General features: G+C 43.0%; 1 protein-coding gene across 1 annotated transcript in view; it reads right to left on the bottom strand.

The window, feature by feature from the left end:
- The window catches only part of LOC137431848 (bone morphogenetic protein receptor type-2), a 136,845-nt gene that overhangs the window by 3,630 nt on the left and 115,253 nt on the right, over positions 1 to 17,962 (bottom strand). Inside the window, exon 12 of the mRNA XM_068123607.2 lies at positions 6,225 to 7,450. Within this exon, the coding sequence (XP_067979708.2) occupies positions 6,225 to 7,450 (1,226 nt within the window). The remainder of the gene's footprint in view (positions 1 to 6,224; positions 7,451 to 17,962) is intronic.

Here is a 17,962-nt window from a genome sequence, read left to right as displayed (position 1 = left end):
TACAGTGCATTCAGAAAGTATTCAGACCGCTTCACCTTTTTCACATTTTGTTATGTTGCAGCCTTATGCTGAAATCATTTTAAATTCATTTTTTCCCTCATCAATCCACACTCAATACCCCATAATGACAAAGAGAAAACAGGATTTTAGAAAGTTTTGCAAATTTATTAAAAAGAAGAAACTGAAATATCACATTGACATAAGTATTCATACCCTTTGCTATGACACTTTAAATTTAGCTCAGGTGCCTCCCATTTCTCTTGATCATCTTTGAGATGTTTCTACACCTTTAATGGAGTCCACCTGTGGTAAATTCAATTGATTGGACATGATTTGGAAAGGCACACACCTGTATGTATAAGGTCTCACAGCTGACAATGCATATCAGAGCAAAAACCAAGCCATGAGGTCGAAGGAACTGCCTGCAGAGCTCAGAGAGGATTGTGTCGAGGCACAGATCTGGGCAAGCCTACAAAAAAATTACTGCTGCATTGAAGGTTCCCAAGAGCACAATGGCATCCATAATCCTTAAATGGAAGAAGTTTGGAACAACCAGGACTCTTCCTAGAGCTGGCCGCCCGGCCAAACTGAGCAAACGGGAGAGAAGGGCCTTGGTAACAGAGGTGACCAAGAACCCGATGGTCACTCTGGCTGAGCTCCAGAGATCCTGTGTGGAGATGGGAGAAACGTCCAGAAGGACAACCATCACTGCAACACTCCACCGATCTGGGATTTATGGCAGAGTGGCAAGACGGAAGCCTCTCATCAGTGAAAGACACATGAAAGCCCGCTCGGAGTTTGCACAAAAGCACCTAAAGGACTCTCAGACTGTGAGAAACAAGATTCTGTGGGCTTTCATGTGTCTTATAGATCATAGAGGATGATGTGGTGGAGCTTGAAAGTGGTTGGATGTCAATGAAAGATAGTCTGTTGGGAGCCGTTGTTGAGGTATGTGGATGGACAAAAGGACCACCGAGGCACTCGCAAACATGGTGGTGGGAAGATGAAGTTGGAAAGCGGTTTGACAGGAAAAGGAAGAAGATCAAGGAGTGGCAGAAGGAGAAGGGTACGGAGGCAGAAGAGGCAGAGCATGAAAGTTATAAGGCAGCCAAGAGGGCTGCAAAGAAAGAGGTAGCAAAGGCACAGGAGGCATGAAGGAAAATGTTCGGAGAATGCTTGGATTCGGAAGAGGGTCAGAGAGCGGTACTCAGGTTTGCAAAGCAGATATTGAAAGAGAGGTGTGATGTGATGGGGGTGAGTTGCTTGTAAGATGAAGTGGGACAAATCGTTGTAGACCCAGATGGAATTAAAGGAAGATGGAAGAGATATATGGAAATACTGTTGAATGCAAAGAATGAATGGGATGGCAACATCGAGAGTAACCAAGTTTTAGGACTGGCAGAGAAGATAACTGCGAAGGAAGTTGAGGAAGCGATAAAAGCAATGAAGAGTAGAAAAGCGGGAGGGCCGACGGGAGTTGTGGGAGATATGTTGAAGGCAGCGGGAAGTTGGGGTGTGAAGAGAATGACAGAGATCTGTAATCTGGTGGTGAAAGAAGGCCGCATTCCAGTGGATTGGGAACTGCGTACCCTCGTCCCTCTATACAAGGGAAAAGGTGACCCTCTGGACTGTGGCTCGTATGGAGCGATAAAGTTATTAGAGCATGGAATGAAGGTATTGGAAAGGGTGTTGGAGAAGAGGATAACAAAAGAAAGTGAAGATCGACGAAATGCAGTTTGGATTTATGCCAGGAGAGGAACGACAGTCGTGCTTTTTATTGTAAGGCAGCTGCAGGAGAAGCACATGGAGAAGAGGAAGAAGTTGTTTCTTGGGTTTGTTGATCAGGAGAAAGCATTCGATAGGGTTCCGCGCGAAGTAGTGACATGGGCATTGAGGAAGTTCGAAGTGGAGGAATGGTTGATCAGAGTCGTGATGGAAATGCACGAGAGAGAGCGCACAGCTGCAAGGATGAAGGACGGGAACAGTGGTGGGTTTGAGGTGAAGGTGGGAGTGCATCAGGGGTCGGTACTAAGTCCACTACTATTTGTCGCTGTGATGGAGGTGCTGGCTCAGCACGTAAAGGAGGGTTTACCGAGGGAGTTGTTGTATGCAGATGATCTGGAGTTGATTGGGGAGAGTATGGATGGACTGAAGGAGAATATGAACAAGTGGAAGAAATATATGGAGGCAAAAGGTCTGAAGGTGAATATCGGAAAGACGGTGATGGCAAGTGGTAAAGCATGTGGTGAGGTGGAAAGAACTGGGAAGTGTCCATGTGCTGTGTGCAGAAAGGGTGTTGGAGTGAACTCCATTGAATGTACAATGTGCGCTGAGTGGGTTCATCAAAAATGTAGTGATCTGAGAGGGTCATTAACCAGTGTGGCAGCTGCATTCAAGTTTAAGTTGTGCACAGAGGGAGCTGCAGATGGAGGAAATGTTGAGTTGGATCCTGGAGACGGCGTGAAGCTGGAAGGTGTGAAAACATTTTGCTACCGATGAATGGAGAAGGTGGGTCAGACTCGGCAACGGTTGCTGGAGTGAGATGTGCATGGAAGAAGTTTCGTGAACTGAGTGGCGTGCTGACGAGGAGGGGTGTGTTGTTGAAGCTGAAGGGAAAGGTGTATGCTGCATATGTGAGAAGTGTTATGATTTACGGGAGCGAGACATGGGTAATAAACGCAGAGCAGCAACAAAGGCTGGAAAGGGTGGACATGTAAATGGTTCGGTGTATGTGTGGACTGTGGAGTATCGTTGAGAGAGAGGAAGACAAATGATGAATTGTGAAAGATGATGGGAATAGAGCCTGTGTTGGACGCTGTGAAGAGAAACAGGTTGAGATGGTTTGGTCATGTGTTGAGGAAGGATGAAAGTGACTGGTTGAAAAGAGTGATGGAAAGGAATGCAGAAGGAAGTAGAGGAAGGAGAAGACTGAGAAAGACTTGGCTAAAGGTGGTGGAAGAACAAATGTGGGCAAGGGGATGAACAAGGGGAGATGTAGAAAAATATATATATAGTGCATTCAGAAAGTATTCAGACCCCTTCACTTTTTTCACATTTTGTTATGTTGCAGCCTTATGCTGAAATCGTTTAAATTCTTTTTTTCCCTCATCAATCTGCACTCAATACCCCATAATGACAAAGAGAAAACAGGGTTTTAAAAAGTTTTGCAAATTTATTGAAAATAAAAAACTGAAATATCACATTAACATAAGTATTCAGACCCTTTGCTATGACACTTGAAATTTAGCTCAGGTGCCTGCCATTTCTCTCGATCATCTTTGATATGTTTCTACACCTTGATTGGAGTCCACCTGGGGTAAATTCAATTGATTTGGACATGATTTGGAAAGGCACACACCTGTCTATATAAGGTCTCACATCTGACAATGAATATCAGAGAAAAAACCAAGCCATGAGGTCCAAGGAATGCCTGCAGAGCTCAGAGACAGGATTGTGTCGAGGCACAGATCTGGGGAAGCCTACAAAAAAATTTCTGCTGCATTTGTTCCTGAGAGCACAGTGGCCTCCATAATTCTTAAATGGAAGAAGTTTGGAACAACCAGGACTCTTCCTAGAGCTGGCCACCCGGCCAAACTGAGCAATCTAGGGAGAAGGGCCTTGGTAATAGAGGTGACCAAGAACCCGATGGTCATTGGCTGAGCTCCAGAGATCCTGTGTGGAGATGGGAGAAACTTCCAGAAGGACAACCATCACTGCAACACTCCACCGATCTGGGATTTATGGCAGAGTGGTAGAGCAAGAAGCTTATTGTTAAGGCCAAACGTCAACAACTTCGGAGGAGTTTCTAACATCCTAAATGTTCATCCAATCGACTTGAAATTTCAAGAGAAGTTGTGCATTTGGTCGTTGAATTCAACCAGCAATTAGTTTTGAAGTTAACATCGGCCAAGAGGTCAACATGGGCCAAAGGCCACCAACTCAGGTGTAATTTCTAAAATCCTCAATTTTCATCTGATTGACTTGAAATTTGAACCGGATTTGTGCATTTGGTCTTTGAGTTCAAATGCCAAATATTTTAAAGGTCAAATTTGATTTTGGGATTTCGCAAGTATTGCGCTCTGCATGACGTCTTTCTTGTTTGTATGTCTGTCTGTGACCAGGGTATCTCAAAAACCTGTGGACAGAATGGGATGAAATTTGGTGGAGAGGTTGTGTATGTGGACAAGGATGAAAATCAAATGATTCGATTTTTGTGAAGATCCGGATTCGGCGACTCTAATTTTTCTGTGATTCTTCACCATTGAGAGATTGGGCCAAAAACGATATGTAGCACAATATCTCAAAAAGTTGTGTGCGGATTCGGACGAAACGTGGTGGACAGGTTGGGTTTCTGACAAGGAAGAATGATTCAATTTTGGTGAAGATTCGGATCCGGATCAGAGAATTTTTAAAGTGATTCTTAACCATTGAGTGATATGACTAAAATAGCCCAGGAGCATTAGGTTAGGACCTAGAAGAAATTAGTAGAAAGCTGATTTTTTTTTGCACAGAGCTTCAGAATACCATGTGGATGCCCACAATATAAAGTCCCACGAGTCCCACCTTGTGCCATTTTCAAAATTCAAGATGGCCGCCGGTTGGATGGAAAAAATATATATGGATAACTTCTGCCTAGAACCTCATAAAAGTGTACTTTTCGTGGCTAAATATATGTTTTAGCACACTAGGATTTTAATAGAATATATTTCAGTGACCTCAGATAATGATATGTAGATATAATCCAAGATGGCTGACAAAATTGCCACTGCTGTAATGCAAAAAAACATCAAAATCATGATGTTTAATTTGCTATTATTTTATTTAATGCAAAATGTTTCACATTGTGACCACAAGGCCTGCAAGAGGTAAACAACACATGGGGATTTGACATTTAATTACAATACGACACAAAAGCAGACCAACTCTTTGATCCCAGTCATCCCAACCTGATTCTAGTGTTTTGGACAGTACCGTGTTAACTGAATGTCACTTTTCTTATTCCTGACTTAAACACTGTTATCACCCTCTAAATCAATGTCCCGAGAGTTTTTGCAATTATGGCCATTACAAACAGTACACAAGAGAGTACACTCAAGACCAGACTTGTAGCAAGTGCATCGTTTACCACACCCCGCCTTGCATACACCAGATATCATTTTCAGCACTTTCTCAGGGGCGACAGGCCTATCAGTCTCGATTGGAACAAGTAGTCCCTCTCTGTACTGCCACCCCCACTCAGTTGGCAGCAGTTCATTCTCCTGCCACTGCTGAACAGCATGGTATGCTCTGTAGCTGTGGAATTTGGTAGCTGCCGAAGTAGGTGGGAGTGATTCCAGCTTGAAACCAGATGACGTCAAAGATGTTCTATGGATTGATCGGAAGTACATGAGATATCGGTGTTTGTCCAGTGACTTGGATTATCTCTGCATATCATTATCTGAGGTCACTGAAAGATATTCTATTGAAATCCTAGGATGCTAAAAAATATATTTTGACATAAAAAGTATACTTTTATGAGGTTCTAGGCTGAAGTTATCGCAATTTATGCATTTTCCGTATAACCGGCGGACATCTTGAATTTTGAAAATGCCACAATGTGGGACTCGTGGGACTTTGTACTGTGGGTATCCACATGACATTCTGGAGCTCTGTGCAAAAAATCAGCTTTCTACTAATTTCTTCTAGGCTTCCCCTTCATTTTTGGCTAATGCTCCTGGGCTAAAACCAATATATAACACGATATCTCAAAAGGTTATCGACAAATTCAGACAAAACTTGGTGGACTGGTTGGGGTGTGTGACAAGGATGAGTTTATTCGATTTTGGGGGAGATACGAACACGCATCCAGGTGGGAGAGGTTTTTTTTTTTTTTCCTGAAGTGATTCTTCACCACTGAGTGATAGGGCCAAAAACGACATCGAGCTTGATATTTCAGAAAGTTGTTGACAGATTATGACAAAACTAGGTGGGCCAGTTGGTTTGGCGACAAGAACAAGCTCATTTGATTGTGGTTCAGGTGCGAATCCAGATCCAGCTTATCAGTGGATACAAAACATAAGCTGTTCAGCCTGGCAGAGGTATGCGCTCTTCCAAGTGCCGTTCTAGTTCTACTTGGTCTCATCAGCAGCCATAAACTATAAGAAAACAAAAATATTATTTAATGAACAGAGCTTTATACAAGAAAATCCACAAAGCTTAGAGAACAATAAACCAATTGTCCTTACCCAAGACATCTGCTTCATTGACAAGCGTAACTGCCACGTCAATTTCAAGTGAAAGTGGCCTTGCTGATCCTCGAACCGTATGACATCTTCCGTCTGCATTCCCAGCAGCCGCCTTATTGTTGTTGTTGTTGGAATTGAATTGTACAGCTGGTTTTAAAAGTTCTTCAGACCGCTCCGTTTGTGGCCGTCTCAGAAGTGGCTGGCTCTCATCAGAACTTGAATGTTGGCTGCTTGGCCGACCATCTGGACTACTTGAGGGTTGATTTCCTGGAGGCACCAACATGGAAGGAGTGAAAGAAACATTGGTTGCAGCCATATCCACTTCTCCAATTCCAGATGGTGTTACCACTGTTAGGTCACCAGCTGCACCCTCCAGCTTTGGGGGTGACAAAATATTTTCACCTTCGTTTGATCCAGATGACCCATTTCCAACAACACCACTGTTCGTAGTAAATACAACGGCTTGTGGTTCAACTGATTGTTGTTGCTCAATTTTGGCTACACCAGTTTCAACTTGCACTAGGTTACATTTGTTACATGGCGGCTCATTGCCTGGGCCCACTACAGGGAGACTGTTAGGCCGACATGGCACATTAGGCTGTTTTGGTAGTGGCTGTGTAACCTCTGTGGCAAGACTACCCATAGATGTTGTTTGCGAAGATGCCAATGACAAATCCAAAGTGCTTCCAGCTTCTGCTGTAAAGCGAAACAGTGGGTAAAACAAACCAGGTGCACTGCCAGCAAGCATGTCAAGACCACTAAACTGCTTCGAAGATGTTTCAGTAAGGTTTTCATCTGAACTTTCCTTCAAATTCTTGTCTACTTCCTTAGGGTCCATTTTATTGCGAAGCAAATCTTCTTCAGTTAGATGTAGGCAAGCTGGATGAGTGGTTTGCATAGGGCCTGTACCAGACCGCATTCCTTCCATGATGCCACCAATATGAATAGGCCCTGCTGTTACTGGAGTTTGGCTTGCAGAAAGGCTTGTTAAACTTGTGTCAGGGCTTAATCCACGGGCCTGAGCCTGTTGTCGTTCATAATTAATTGAATTTCGATCTTTAGCACGGTCATCAAAACCAGACAATGACATTGTGCCAAAAGAACCAGAGTACTCAGAAATATTATACTGGAAGCCATTTGGGACTGCACGGCCTTCTTCGATGAATGCCGACGATAGCTCAGGGCAGACACCAAGGCGAGGGTGGCGCTTTGTATTGACCATGTTTCTGTGAAGAGAATGCATACTATAGTTAAAAATAAAAACATGATACATTAGTTGGTAGTAAGTAAAATATAAGAACTTGTGGGATTTGGGGTAAACAACATTGATGAATATGATACTCCTCAAACCTCAAGGGTTTATGTCAACATGCAGTCACGTGAAAAAGTAAGTACACCCCATGTAAAGTTTTGACTTTTTCAACATATTTCAACATACAGCTATTTGATCTTCATTTCAACAATATTGATAGATAAAGGTGATATAATATAACAAATATCATGAAACATTTACATTTTGTAGTCCATTGTATAATTTAAAGTGCAAGTAAAGTGATAATATATATTGGGCCTTATTATATAATATATCCTGAAGTTATGTTTTACTGAAATGAAATCTTTGAAATATCATTTTAACTATGAGAAAAACACTTTTTCCTGGAAATTTCCCGAATGAATTTCAAAAGTGGGCGGGGCGCATCTGTGACGTCACGAAAAGACAATAGGCCTATCGAGGTCAACAACTATGGCATCAGCGAGTGCAGAAATACTTGTGGAATTTGAGGATTTGAGTGGGAGTGAGAGCGAGTTTGTGCTGGAATTTTCGGAGGATGAGGGAAGTTCTTGCGATGGATTTGTCAGAGAAGAGATTGAGGAATTTAATGTGGATTTTGCTGGGATTAAACCCCATATGTTCGAGCCGGAGCGCGACGCTAATCAGGCTAATGGCGGACCACGAAACACAAATGTCGAGGAAGAAGCATCCAGAATGGGAAACAGTGACTGTTCTTAACTAAATATAAATGTACATACTTTCATGAATGACAAGTATTTTAAGTATCGCCGCTTATGGACATAACATAATGTGTTGATGAGTGTCATGTTTGGTTGCAGGTGTACATGTGGTCACTGCCAAGCAATGGCCATAGTCAGGGAATCGACGTGTTGTCACGAGATTGGACAGACAGCACGTCGAATTCAGGGAATACACACACACACACACACAAATACACATACACACATATACACCCACACATATACACATACACAGATATATACCCACACACATATACACAGACACACACACACACACACACACACACACACACACACACACACACACACACACACACACACACACACACACACACACACACACACACAAATAATCAGGTAAACATCACACGGCAAATCAACGCGATAGGTTTGTGATGGCGATAAATCATCTGTTCGCAGGCGGTCTTTTCGTGACGTCACATTCCAGAAAATGCCGAACACTTCCGGTTTATTGCATATGAAGATATGTGTTGAAAAATGGCAAAAATATGCTAATTATGTTAACTATAATCACTAAATATTGTGTATTACCAAATAAATGTTTAAAATGAACATAATTCTCCCTAATAAGGCCCAATATACATTGTCACTTTACTTGCACTTTGAAATAAACATAAATGCAAATTTCGCATGTGGAAAAAGTAAGTAAAAAGTAAGAAAAGTATGAAATGTTATTTTAAATCTTTTTAACATATGTGGACATATCAATATTTGATCTTCATTTAAACAGTATCTAATGATAAAGGTGATCTAATTGAACAAAAAAACAATGAAAAATTGACTTTGCAATAATTTATTCAACAAAAAATTGTTGCACAGCATGCACAATTGCATGCACAGCTCGTTTCAAATCCCCCCACAACATCTCGATGGGATTTAGATCCAGGCTTTGACTTGGCCATTCCAGAACCTTCCATTTCTTTCTTTTCAGCCATTCCTTGGTGGATTTACTGGTATGTTTAGGGTTATTGTCATGTTGCAAGATCCACCATCGGTTGAGCTTCAACTTTCCGACAGATGGCCTCACAATATCCTCAAGCACCCTCTGGTACAATGAAGAATTCATCGTGGATTTTATGATGGTGAGCTGCCCAGGCCCTGATGCAGCAAAGCTGCCCCAAACCATAATATTTCCACCACCATGCTTTATAGTTGGTATCAGGTTCTTGTGGTCAAATGCTGTCTTTGGTTTTCGCCAAACATGTCTTCTGGTACTGTGGCCAAATAGCTCTACCTTTGACTCATCTGTCCAGAGCACATTGTTCCAGAAGTGCTGGTCTTTGCCTCAGTGTTCATTGGAAAACTTTAGTCTTGGCCTGATGTTCTTTCTGGACAGCAAAGGTTTCCTCCTGGCACACCTCCCATGTCGATCAAATTTGTATAGCCTCTTTCTAATGGTAGACTCGTGCACTTTGACATCAACAGTGGCAAGAGCTACCTGTAGGTCCCGTGATGACATTCTGGGGTTCTCAGGGACTTCTTTCAGCATCTTGCGGTCTGCTCTCAGGCTGAACTTGCTGGGGCGGCCTGGCCTGAACAAGTTGGCAGTTGTTTGGAATCTTCTCCACTTGTAGATGATCTTCCGGACAGTCGAATGATTGATTTCAAATTGCTTGGAGATCTTTTTAAATCCCTTCCCAGACTCGTAGGCATCTAAAACCTTCTTTCTGAAGGCCTCAGAGAGCTCTTTTGATCTAGGCATGGTGACGACGCACACTTCAACAACAAAGAGCAAACCAAACTAAATGTCTGAGGTTTAAATAAGACAGGTTCCTCCAAGATCCTCTCTAACGATGTTCTAATCATTTGCACCTGAGCTGGTGCACCTGATTCTAATTTTAGGTATTTGAAGTAGTGATAAATGTAGGGGTGTACTTACTTTTTCCACATGCAAAATTTGCATTTATGTTAATTTAAATTATACAATGGACTACAAAATGTAAATGTGTCATGATATTTGTTATATTATATCACCTTTATCTATCAATATTGTTGAAATGAAGATCAAATAGCTGTATGTTGAAATATGTTGAAAAAGTCAAAACTTTACATGGGGTGTACTTACTTTTTCACGTCACTGCATATCCAGCTGTGATATTGAAATAAAGCATTCACAGTAAAAGAAAAAAAGGCCTCGAGTGTAAAACTTGCTGAACCTAACCACATTTGCTTTACGTAAATTAATATACATTTTGCAATCTTACTATAATTCACCAAATGTCTGTCCGTCTGTCCTTTCCCAGGTACCGTAAAAACGGCTGAACCGATCGTAACGAAATTTTTGGGTGGGTGGGTAATCCTGGGACCCCCTGGAGTAAAATAGGCTGTATTGTTTTTCCAATTTTTTCCCAATTTAAAATTTTTCCAATTTTCCAGTTTTTTCAAACACGATGGAATAATATATACCGATATGAACAGTGATGTGGCTTTTATTGAAATTCTACAAATACTGTTTAGATTTTGATGATTTGCGCTTGATATGATTTAACGGATGTTTATATAAATCGTTTAAAATAAAAAAAGCCTTCAATTTCTGATGTTTTGCCTTTTCATTTGGGCCTCCCAAATGAAGCCCCGCCCGTAGGCCGGGTACCGTTGCTAGTATGTAAAATGTGTGGAATCTTACTGTAATAGAACAACGTGGATGTCACCGAAACTCCCAAAATTGACGTGTGGAGGAAATATCGCCACCTTTGGTGGTAATCGGTATTACAAATTATCTTCCTTTTAGTGCAATTCATCGTGCCAGTTCATCAAACTTGCCATTTTGAGAATACTCAAGATGAATGAGTAATTGTACAGATTTTGGCCCAAAACCCCAATTATGGAGCAAAAGCTTCCACTTTCAATGTGGAAGTGTCTTTGAAGTGATCTTATTTGGATTCAGGTAGAATCCAAAACAGAATCACAAGTTGAGCTGATGGATTAAAATGTGAAAGTGAATTAGCTATGCCAGCTGGGTTATTGAGCCACTTTCACCAATGCTTAGCTTACTGATCCACTGATGTACAGTAAGTGTTCTTTGTTGGGAAAAATCATACAAATTTTCCACTACAGCCATGGCAAAGCCATATCATAGGAAAGTGGACCAGAACCACTTGGATGTTTTTTTTACTTCAGAATTTTGAGACTGAATTGTAAAGACAATTTTGCTGTGACAACATCCATGCCTCTAATGCATTTCCATTATAATTTTGAGTGCTCTACATTTGTGGTATTTAATGGGAAAATTATAAGAAATTATAAATGTTGGCATACCCTCAGGAAAATGCATATATGTTCCTCCAGTATTTTGGTACAGGCCTGAAGCTTGCATTTTGGATTGCATATGTCAGCAATATTCACTTGTCGATTGGATGCAGCACTGACCATTTGGGTGCACCCATTTTCCCCTTCACTCGATAGGTCGTGGCACTGACCAATTGGGTGTGATTGTTTTCCCAGTATCGTTATCTGTATCTACTGTTATCACGTCTATCCGTGTCAACAAACAACAATCCGTATAGGTGGTGAGGCAAATCCTCTCACAATGATGAATACATTATTGGTGATTATGGTGCGGCGTCTTTATCACATGCTTTCCACACCTCGTGACTCATCCTGATGATTACTATATTGATTAGTGCTATCCTTAACAATTTTACCTTTCTTTGACTCCCCGGACACTAAGTGGCCATCCGTGTTCAGAGGACCGACACGGGTACTCCTGCTAGTTTGGCCATTGGTCCCTCTATCCTTACAAGTCTCCCAGTCCCTGCCACTGAAAAGCATCCCCAAAGCATGATGCTGCCACCACCATGCTTCACGTTAGGGATGGTGTTAAATGGGTGATGAGCTGTGCTCAGTTTCCACCAGACGTAGCGCTTGCATTCAGGCCAAAGGGTTCAATTTTCGTCACATCAGACCACCGATTATTTAGCTTCATGCTCAGAGTCTTTCTCTTGCCTTTATGCAAACTCCAGGCGTGCTGCCATGTGCCGTTTTCTCAGGAGTGGCTTTCATCTAGCCACTCTCCCACAAAGCCTCGATTTGTGAAGGGCTGCAAAGACTATTGTCCTTCAGGCAGGTTCTCCCATCCCAGCCAAGGAACTCTAGTTCTGTCACAGTGGTCATTGGGTTCTTGGTCACCTCCCTGACCAAGGTCCTTCTTGCCCAGTTGCTCAGTTTCATTGGACAGTTCCTTGGACTTCATGGTAGAGTTTCTGCTCTGACATGCACTGTCAACTATGGGATCTTATATAGAAAGGTGTTTCTTTCTAAATTATGTCCAACAAACCAACACCCCTCACTGGCTTTGCTATTGGGGAGGGTGACTGTGACACCCTGCCAGGACAAAAAACAACACCTGGAAAAGGGAGGATGAGCTCCTGTAGGGAGCTAACAGCCATCCAGTAAGGAGAGGGCATCTCCAAAAAACACACATCCGGTTTGAACCGGTTCAAGTCATACCAAAGACTTTATAAAAATGGTACATGCTGCTTCCTTGCTTGAAAAGGATAGAGCACAGACAATCCCCGTTGGTTGGCATCCATGTGGAGGAGGAAATTCCTCTTGAGGAAATGCCCCACTGAGTACGGTGAAAAAAGCGGCACCATTGTCATGACGTTGCTGGTACCCAGAGTATCCCGGGAAGGATTGGTAGTGAAGGCACTTCCCCAAGCTCAGTGGCTGTGTTAAGTGTTTATCTCATCAGTATGTTTGTGTGTGTGTGTCTGTGTGTGTGTGTGTGTGTGTGTGTGTGTGTGTGTGTGTGTGTCTGTGTGTGTGTGTGTGTGTGTGTGTGTGTGTGTGTGTGTGTCAGCTCTATTACAAGCCTTAGCCCAAGTGTAAAAAAAAAAAAAAAAAAATCAATTGAATTGGCCACTGGTGAACTCCAATCAGGGTGTGGAGACATCTCGAGGATGATCAAAGGAAATTGGATGCACCTGAGCTCAATTTCGAGTGTTATAGCAAAGGGGTGAATACTTGTCGACTCATGAAATTTCAGCTTTTCATTTTTAATTATTTTGTTAAACATTATAAAACAAAATTCGACTTTGACATTAATATGGGGGTATTCTGTGTTGATCAGTAAAAAAATCTTAATTTAATTCATTTTAAATTTAGGCTGTAACAACTAAATGTGAAAAAGTCATGGGGTGTGAATACTTTCTGAAGGCATTGTATGTGTCCAGCCACACTAGGGCCCCCTGGTGGTGTGTGCTAGCCCAGAAGTGGATGGAAAACTGAAGCTAGAATTCAATTGTAAAGATATACAGGTTGTTTCAAAAAGATTGATACAACTTTGACTTCCTGCCATTTCTTTGTTTTTTGACCTATACCGTTTTCCTTTTCAGGGTTTAGTGGTGTTATCGTGCTATTTGTTCCCAGGGATTTGTAGCTCCGTAGCTCAACTATGCCATTGACAGTGGAGCAGAAGACAAAAGTGGTGGTTCTGTGGTACGAGACTAAATCATACGTGGACACCCGCCGGAGGTTCTGCCGGGAAAACGACTTCAGAACACGTGATGGACCCACAAATTGTGCCATTCAACGTATCGTGAAACATTTTGAGCACAAGGGTACAGTGCATAACCAGAGCAAGGGCAACAGTGGCAGCACAGCATCAGTAACCAAGAGCCGAACCAAGCCAACATCGACACCGTGTGGGATTCTGCAGTGGACAGTCCCAAGAAGTCCCACCGCCAGCACTCCCAGGAGCTGGGCATCAATCCAACATCATTCTGGCGTATCCTCACTAAGGAACTGAAGTTTTCCCCATACATCATCTCTATTAGGCATAAACTGAGTCAGGATGACATGAGGAGACTTAATATGTGCAATTGGCTCAGTGACAGGATGGAGCGGTACCCAAACTGGATCAACCTGATGTGGTTCCAGTGATGAAACCCATTTCCACTTGAACGGTGCCATCGACAACCACAACAACATTTTCTCGGGGGCATAACCACCTGAGACCGACAGGAAAGTTGGACAGAACTTTGGAGTTAGGATCAATGCTTGTCTGAACCGCGGAGGGGCACACATTGAGAACGTCAATTACTAGGATTTTGAGTAACTGACAATTTCAGAGCTTGGCCTCTCACTAACTCTAACAGTGACTTACTGCAATAGCAATCAGTGATAGAAAATACCATGTCATAAGCTTTCAATAAATGTTTGGTTCACGTTCCTGAAGTTTCTGTTTCTTTGTAAACTAGACCGGCACTCAGTAGAGAGCTTACCTCCGCCTGGTTGGCCATATCACTCAATGGTAAAGATTCACTTTAAAAAATTCTACTAGCTGGATTCGGATCCAGATCTTCACCAAAATTGAATCGATTCTTCCTTGTCACACACAACCTGTTCAACAAGTTTTGTCCAAATCCATCCATAACTTTTTGAGATATCCTGCTATGTATCGTTTTTGACCCTATCTCACAATGGTGAAGAATCATTTACAAATTAAATAATTCTCATATCAGAATCCATATTCAGATCTTCACCAAAATCTAATTGAGTCGTCCTTGTCAGACACCCAACCGGTCCACCAGGTTTCGTCCAAATCTGTCTACAACTTTTTGAGATATCCTGCTATCGTGTTTGGCTCTATCATCTCCCAATGGTGAAGAATCACTTTAAAAATTCTAGTAGCCGGATCGGAATCCGGATCTTCCCCAAAATCTACTCATTTCGTCATTGTCACATACGCTACATCTCTGCCAAATTTCTTCCGAATCCGTCCACAACTTTTTGAGATATTTTGTTCACAAACAGACAGACAGACAGGGGTGAAAACATAACATCCTTCCACCTTAGGTGGCGGAGGTAGACATAACCTCCATCCAACTTTTGTGGCGGAGGTAAACATAACCTACATCCACCTTTGGTGGCGGAGGTAATAAACGTTTAAAGTTGTATCTCACTTTTTGAAACACCCTATATGTGCACACAAAATAATTAAATTTTAAACTAATTATATAATGCGTCAATCACAGAACACGGTTATATGAGCTGTTTTAGAAGAATAGTACCTAAGTGTCCGTCGTTTACACCAGTTTGGTTTCAGACCAGGTGACTTCACCTTGGACATGCTGCTTCCACTCACCCAACAATGGATGGAGGCCCTCAATGTCAGACTTGACATCAGGGTTGTCTTTCTGGAAATATATCTCGATTTTGATACATTTGGTTCTCTTTTTGAGGCAGTTTTATGGCCGGATGCCCTTCCTGACGCCAACCCTCTTAGTCGTCTCTTACGACACGCAGGAATACGGTGTACCTATTCTGACCAGGGTACACACCGGGAAACGTTTAAAACATGGAAATTCTGAGGGGGGGGGGGGGATATATATAGAATTCTTTGTCTAGGGAGGTGAGGTGAGGGGGAGAAAACAAAATAAAAGAAACAAGCAATACAGCGAAGGAAATAACCCAAACCGACAAAACACCGACGGGGGGAGGGAAGCCCCAAGTCACCAGGCCGCGCACGAGGTACGACCCAGAAAACGATTAAGTACACACAAGTTTGCACGAACCACAAACCAACACCAACTAGAAACACACAATAACACGTACACAGCAAAATAACCAGTGGAAATTTGACAAAGACAAGAATGGGAAAACACTCAAACTTCGATGCCGTGGAGAGCTCGAAGCACGCCTCACTCGCCCGAGGAACCGGAAGTCAATATCCTGAAGAATAGTATGATGATTGATGATTGGAAAGCTCTTGGTGAACGTCATCTCGGGATATGCTCCGCAGGTTGGTCGAAGCGATGAAGAGAAGGACACGTTCTGGTGTGCGATAGAGAAGCTGATGGAAAACGTGAAAGATGAGGAAGTTGTTGTGGTGGGAAGAGACCTGAATGGACATGTGGGAAGGAGTATGGATGGTTTTGAGGGAGTTCATGGGGGTTACGGATATGGTGTGAGAAATGGAGAAGGTGAAAGGATTTTGGAGTTTGCTGATGGAGCTGATTTGTTGATTTGTAATACTCAGTTCCAGAAAGAGGATAATAAGCTTGTTACATACACGTCAGGTGGGTCGACGACAACCGTTGACTACCTGATGGTGCGTAGGCGAGATAGGGGGCACCTCCGGGACACAAAGGTGATCCCGGGGGAGGAGGCTGTTTCACAGCACCACTTGGTTGTCTGCGACATAAGGGTGAAAGGTGCGAGGAGAGCTCGGCGGGTGAAGTACCAACCGAGAATGAAGGTGTGGAGGTTGAAAGAGGTGACAGTAAGGGAAGCATTAAAAGAGAGGCTGAGTGGGGTAGAGGATGATGTGGTTGAGCTTGAAAGTGGTTGGATGTCAATGAAAGCTAGTCTGTTGGGAGCCGTTGGTGAGGTATGTGGATGGACAAAAGGACCACCGAGGCACTCGGAAACATGGTGGTGGGATGTTGAAGTTGGAAAGAGGATTGACGAGAAGAGGAAGAAGTTCAAGGAGTGGCAGAAGGCGAAGGGTAAGGGAGCAGAAACAGCAGAGCATGAAAGTTATAAGGCAGCCAGGAAGGCTGCAAAGAAAGAGGTAGCAAAGGCGCAGGAGGCATGTAGGAAAATGTTCGGAGAACGCTTGGATTCGGAAGAGGGTCAGAAAACAGTATTCAGGATTGCAAAGCACATAGCGAAAGAGAGGTGTGATGTGATGGGGGTGAGTTGCTTGAAGGATGAAGTGGGACAAATCGTTGTCGACCCAGATGGAATTAAAGGAAGATGGAAAAGATATATGGAAATGCTGTTGAATACAGAGAATGAATGGGATGGCAACATAGAGAGTAACCCAGTTTTAGGACCGGCAGAGAAGATAACTGAGAAGGAAGTTGAGGAAGCGATAAAAGCAATGAAGAGTGGAAAAGCGGGAGGGCCGACGGGAGTTGTGGGAGATATGTTGAAGGCAGCAGGAAGTTGGGGTGTGAAGAGAATGACAGAGATCTGTGATCTGGTGGTGAAAGAAGGCCACATTCCAGTGGATTGGGAACTGAATACCCTCGTCCCTCTATACAAGGGGAAAGGTGACCCTCTGGAGTGTGGCTCGTACCGAGCGATAAAGTTATTGGAGCATGGAATGAAGGTATTGGAAAGGGTGTTGGAGAGGAGGATAAGGAAGAAAGTGAAGATCGACGAAATGCAGTTTGGATTCATGCCAGGAAGAGGAACGACAGACGCGCTTTTCATTGTGAGGCAGTTGCAGGAGAAGTACATGGAGAAGAGGAAGAAGTTGTTTCTTGGGTTTGTTGATCTGGAGAAAGCATTCGATAGGGTTCCACGCAAAGTATTGACATGGGCATTGAGGAAGTTAGGAGTGGAGGAATGGTTGATCAGAGTAGTGATGGCAATGTACAAAAGAGCGCGCACAGCTGTAAGGACGAAGGACTGGAACAGTGGTGAGTTTGAGGTGAAGGTGGGAGTGCATCAGGGGTCGGTACTAAGTCCACTACTATTTGTAGCTGTGATGGAGATGCTGGCTCAGAACATAAAGGAGGGTTTACCATGGGAGTTGTTGTATGCACATGATCTGGTGTTGATTGCGGAAAGTATGGATGGACTGAAGGAAAAGTTGAACAAGTGGAAGGAATGTATGAAGACAAAAGGTCTGAAGGTGAATATCGGAAAGCATGTGGTGAGGTAAAGCATGTGGTGAGGTGGAAAGAACTGGGAAGTGGCCGTGTGCTGTGTGCAGGAAGGGTGTCGGAGTG

Source organism: Myxine glutinosa, chromosome 7 (assembly GCF_964187855.1).
Source record: "Myxine glutinosa chromosome 7, kmMyxGlut1.1, whole genome shotgun sequence".
Lineage (NCBI taxonomy): Eukaryota > Metazoa > Chordata > Myxini > Myxiniformes > Myxinidae > Myxine > Myxine glutinosa.
Note: the sequence above shows the minus strand (reverse complement) of the source record. Positions and strands in the feature narration are given on the sequence as shown.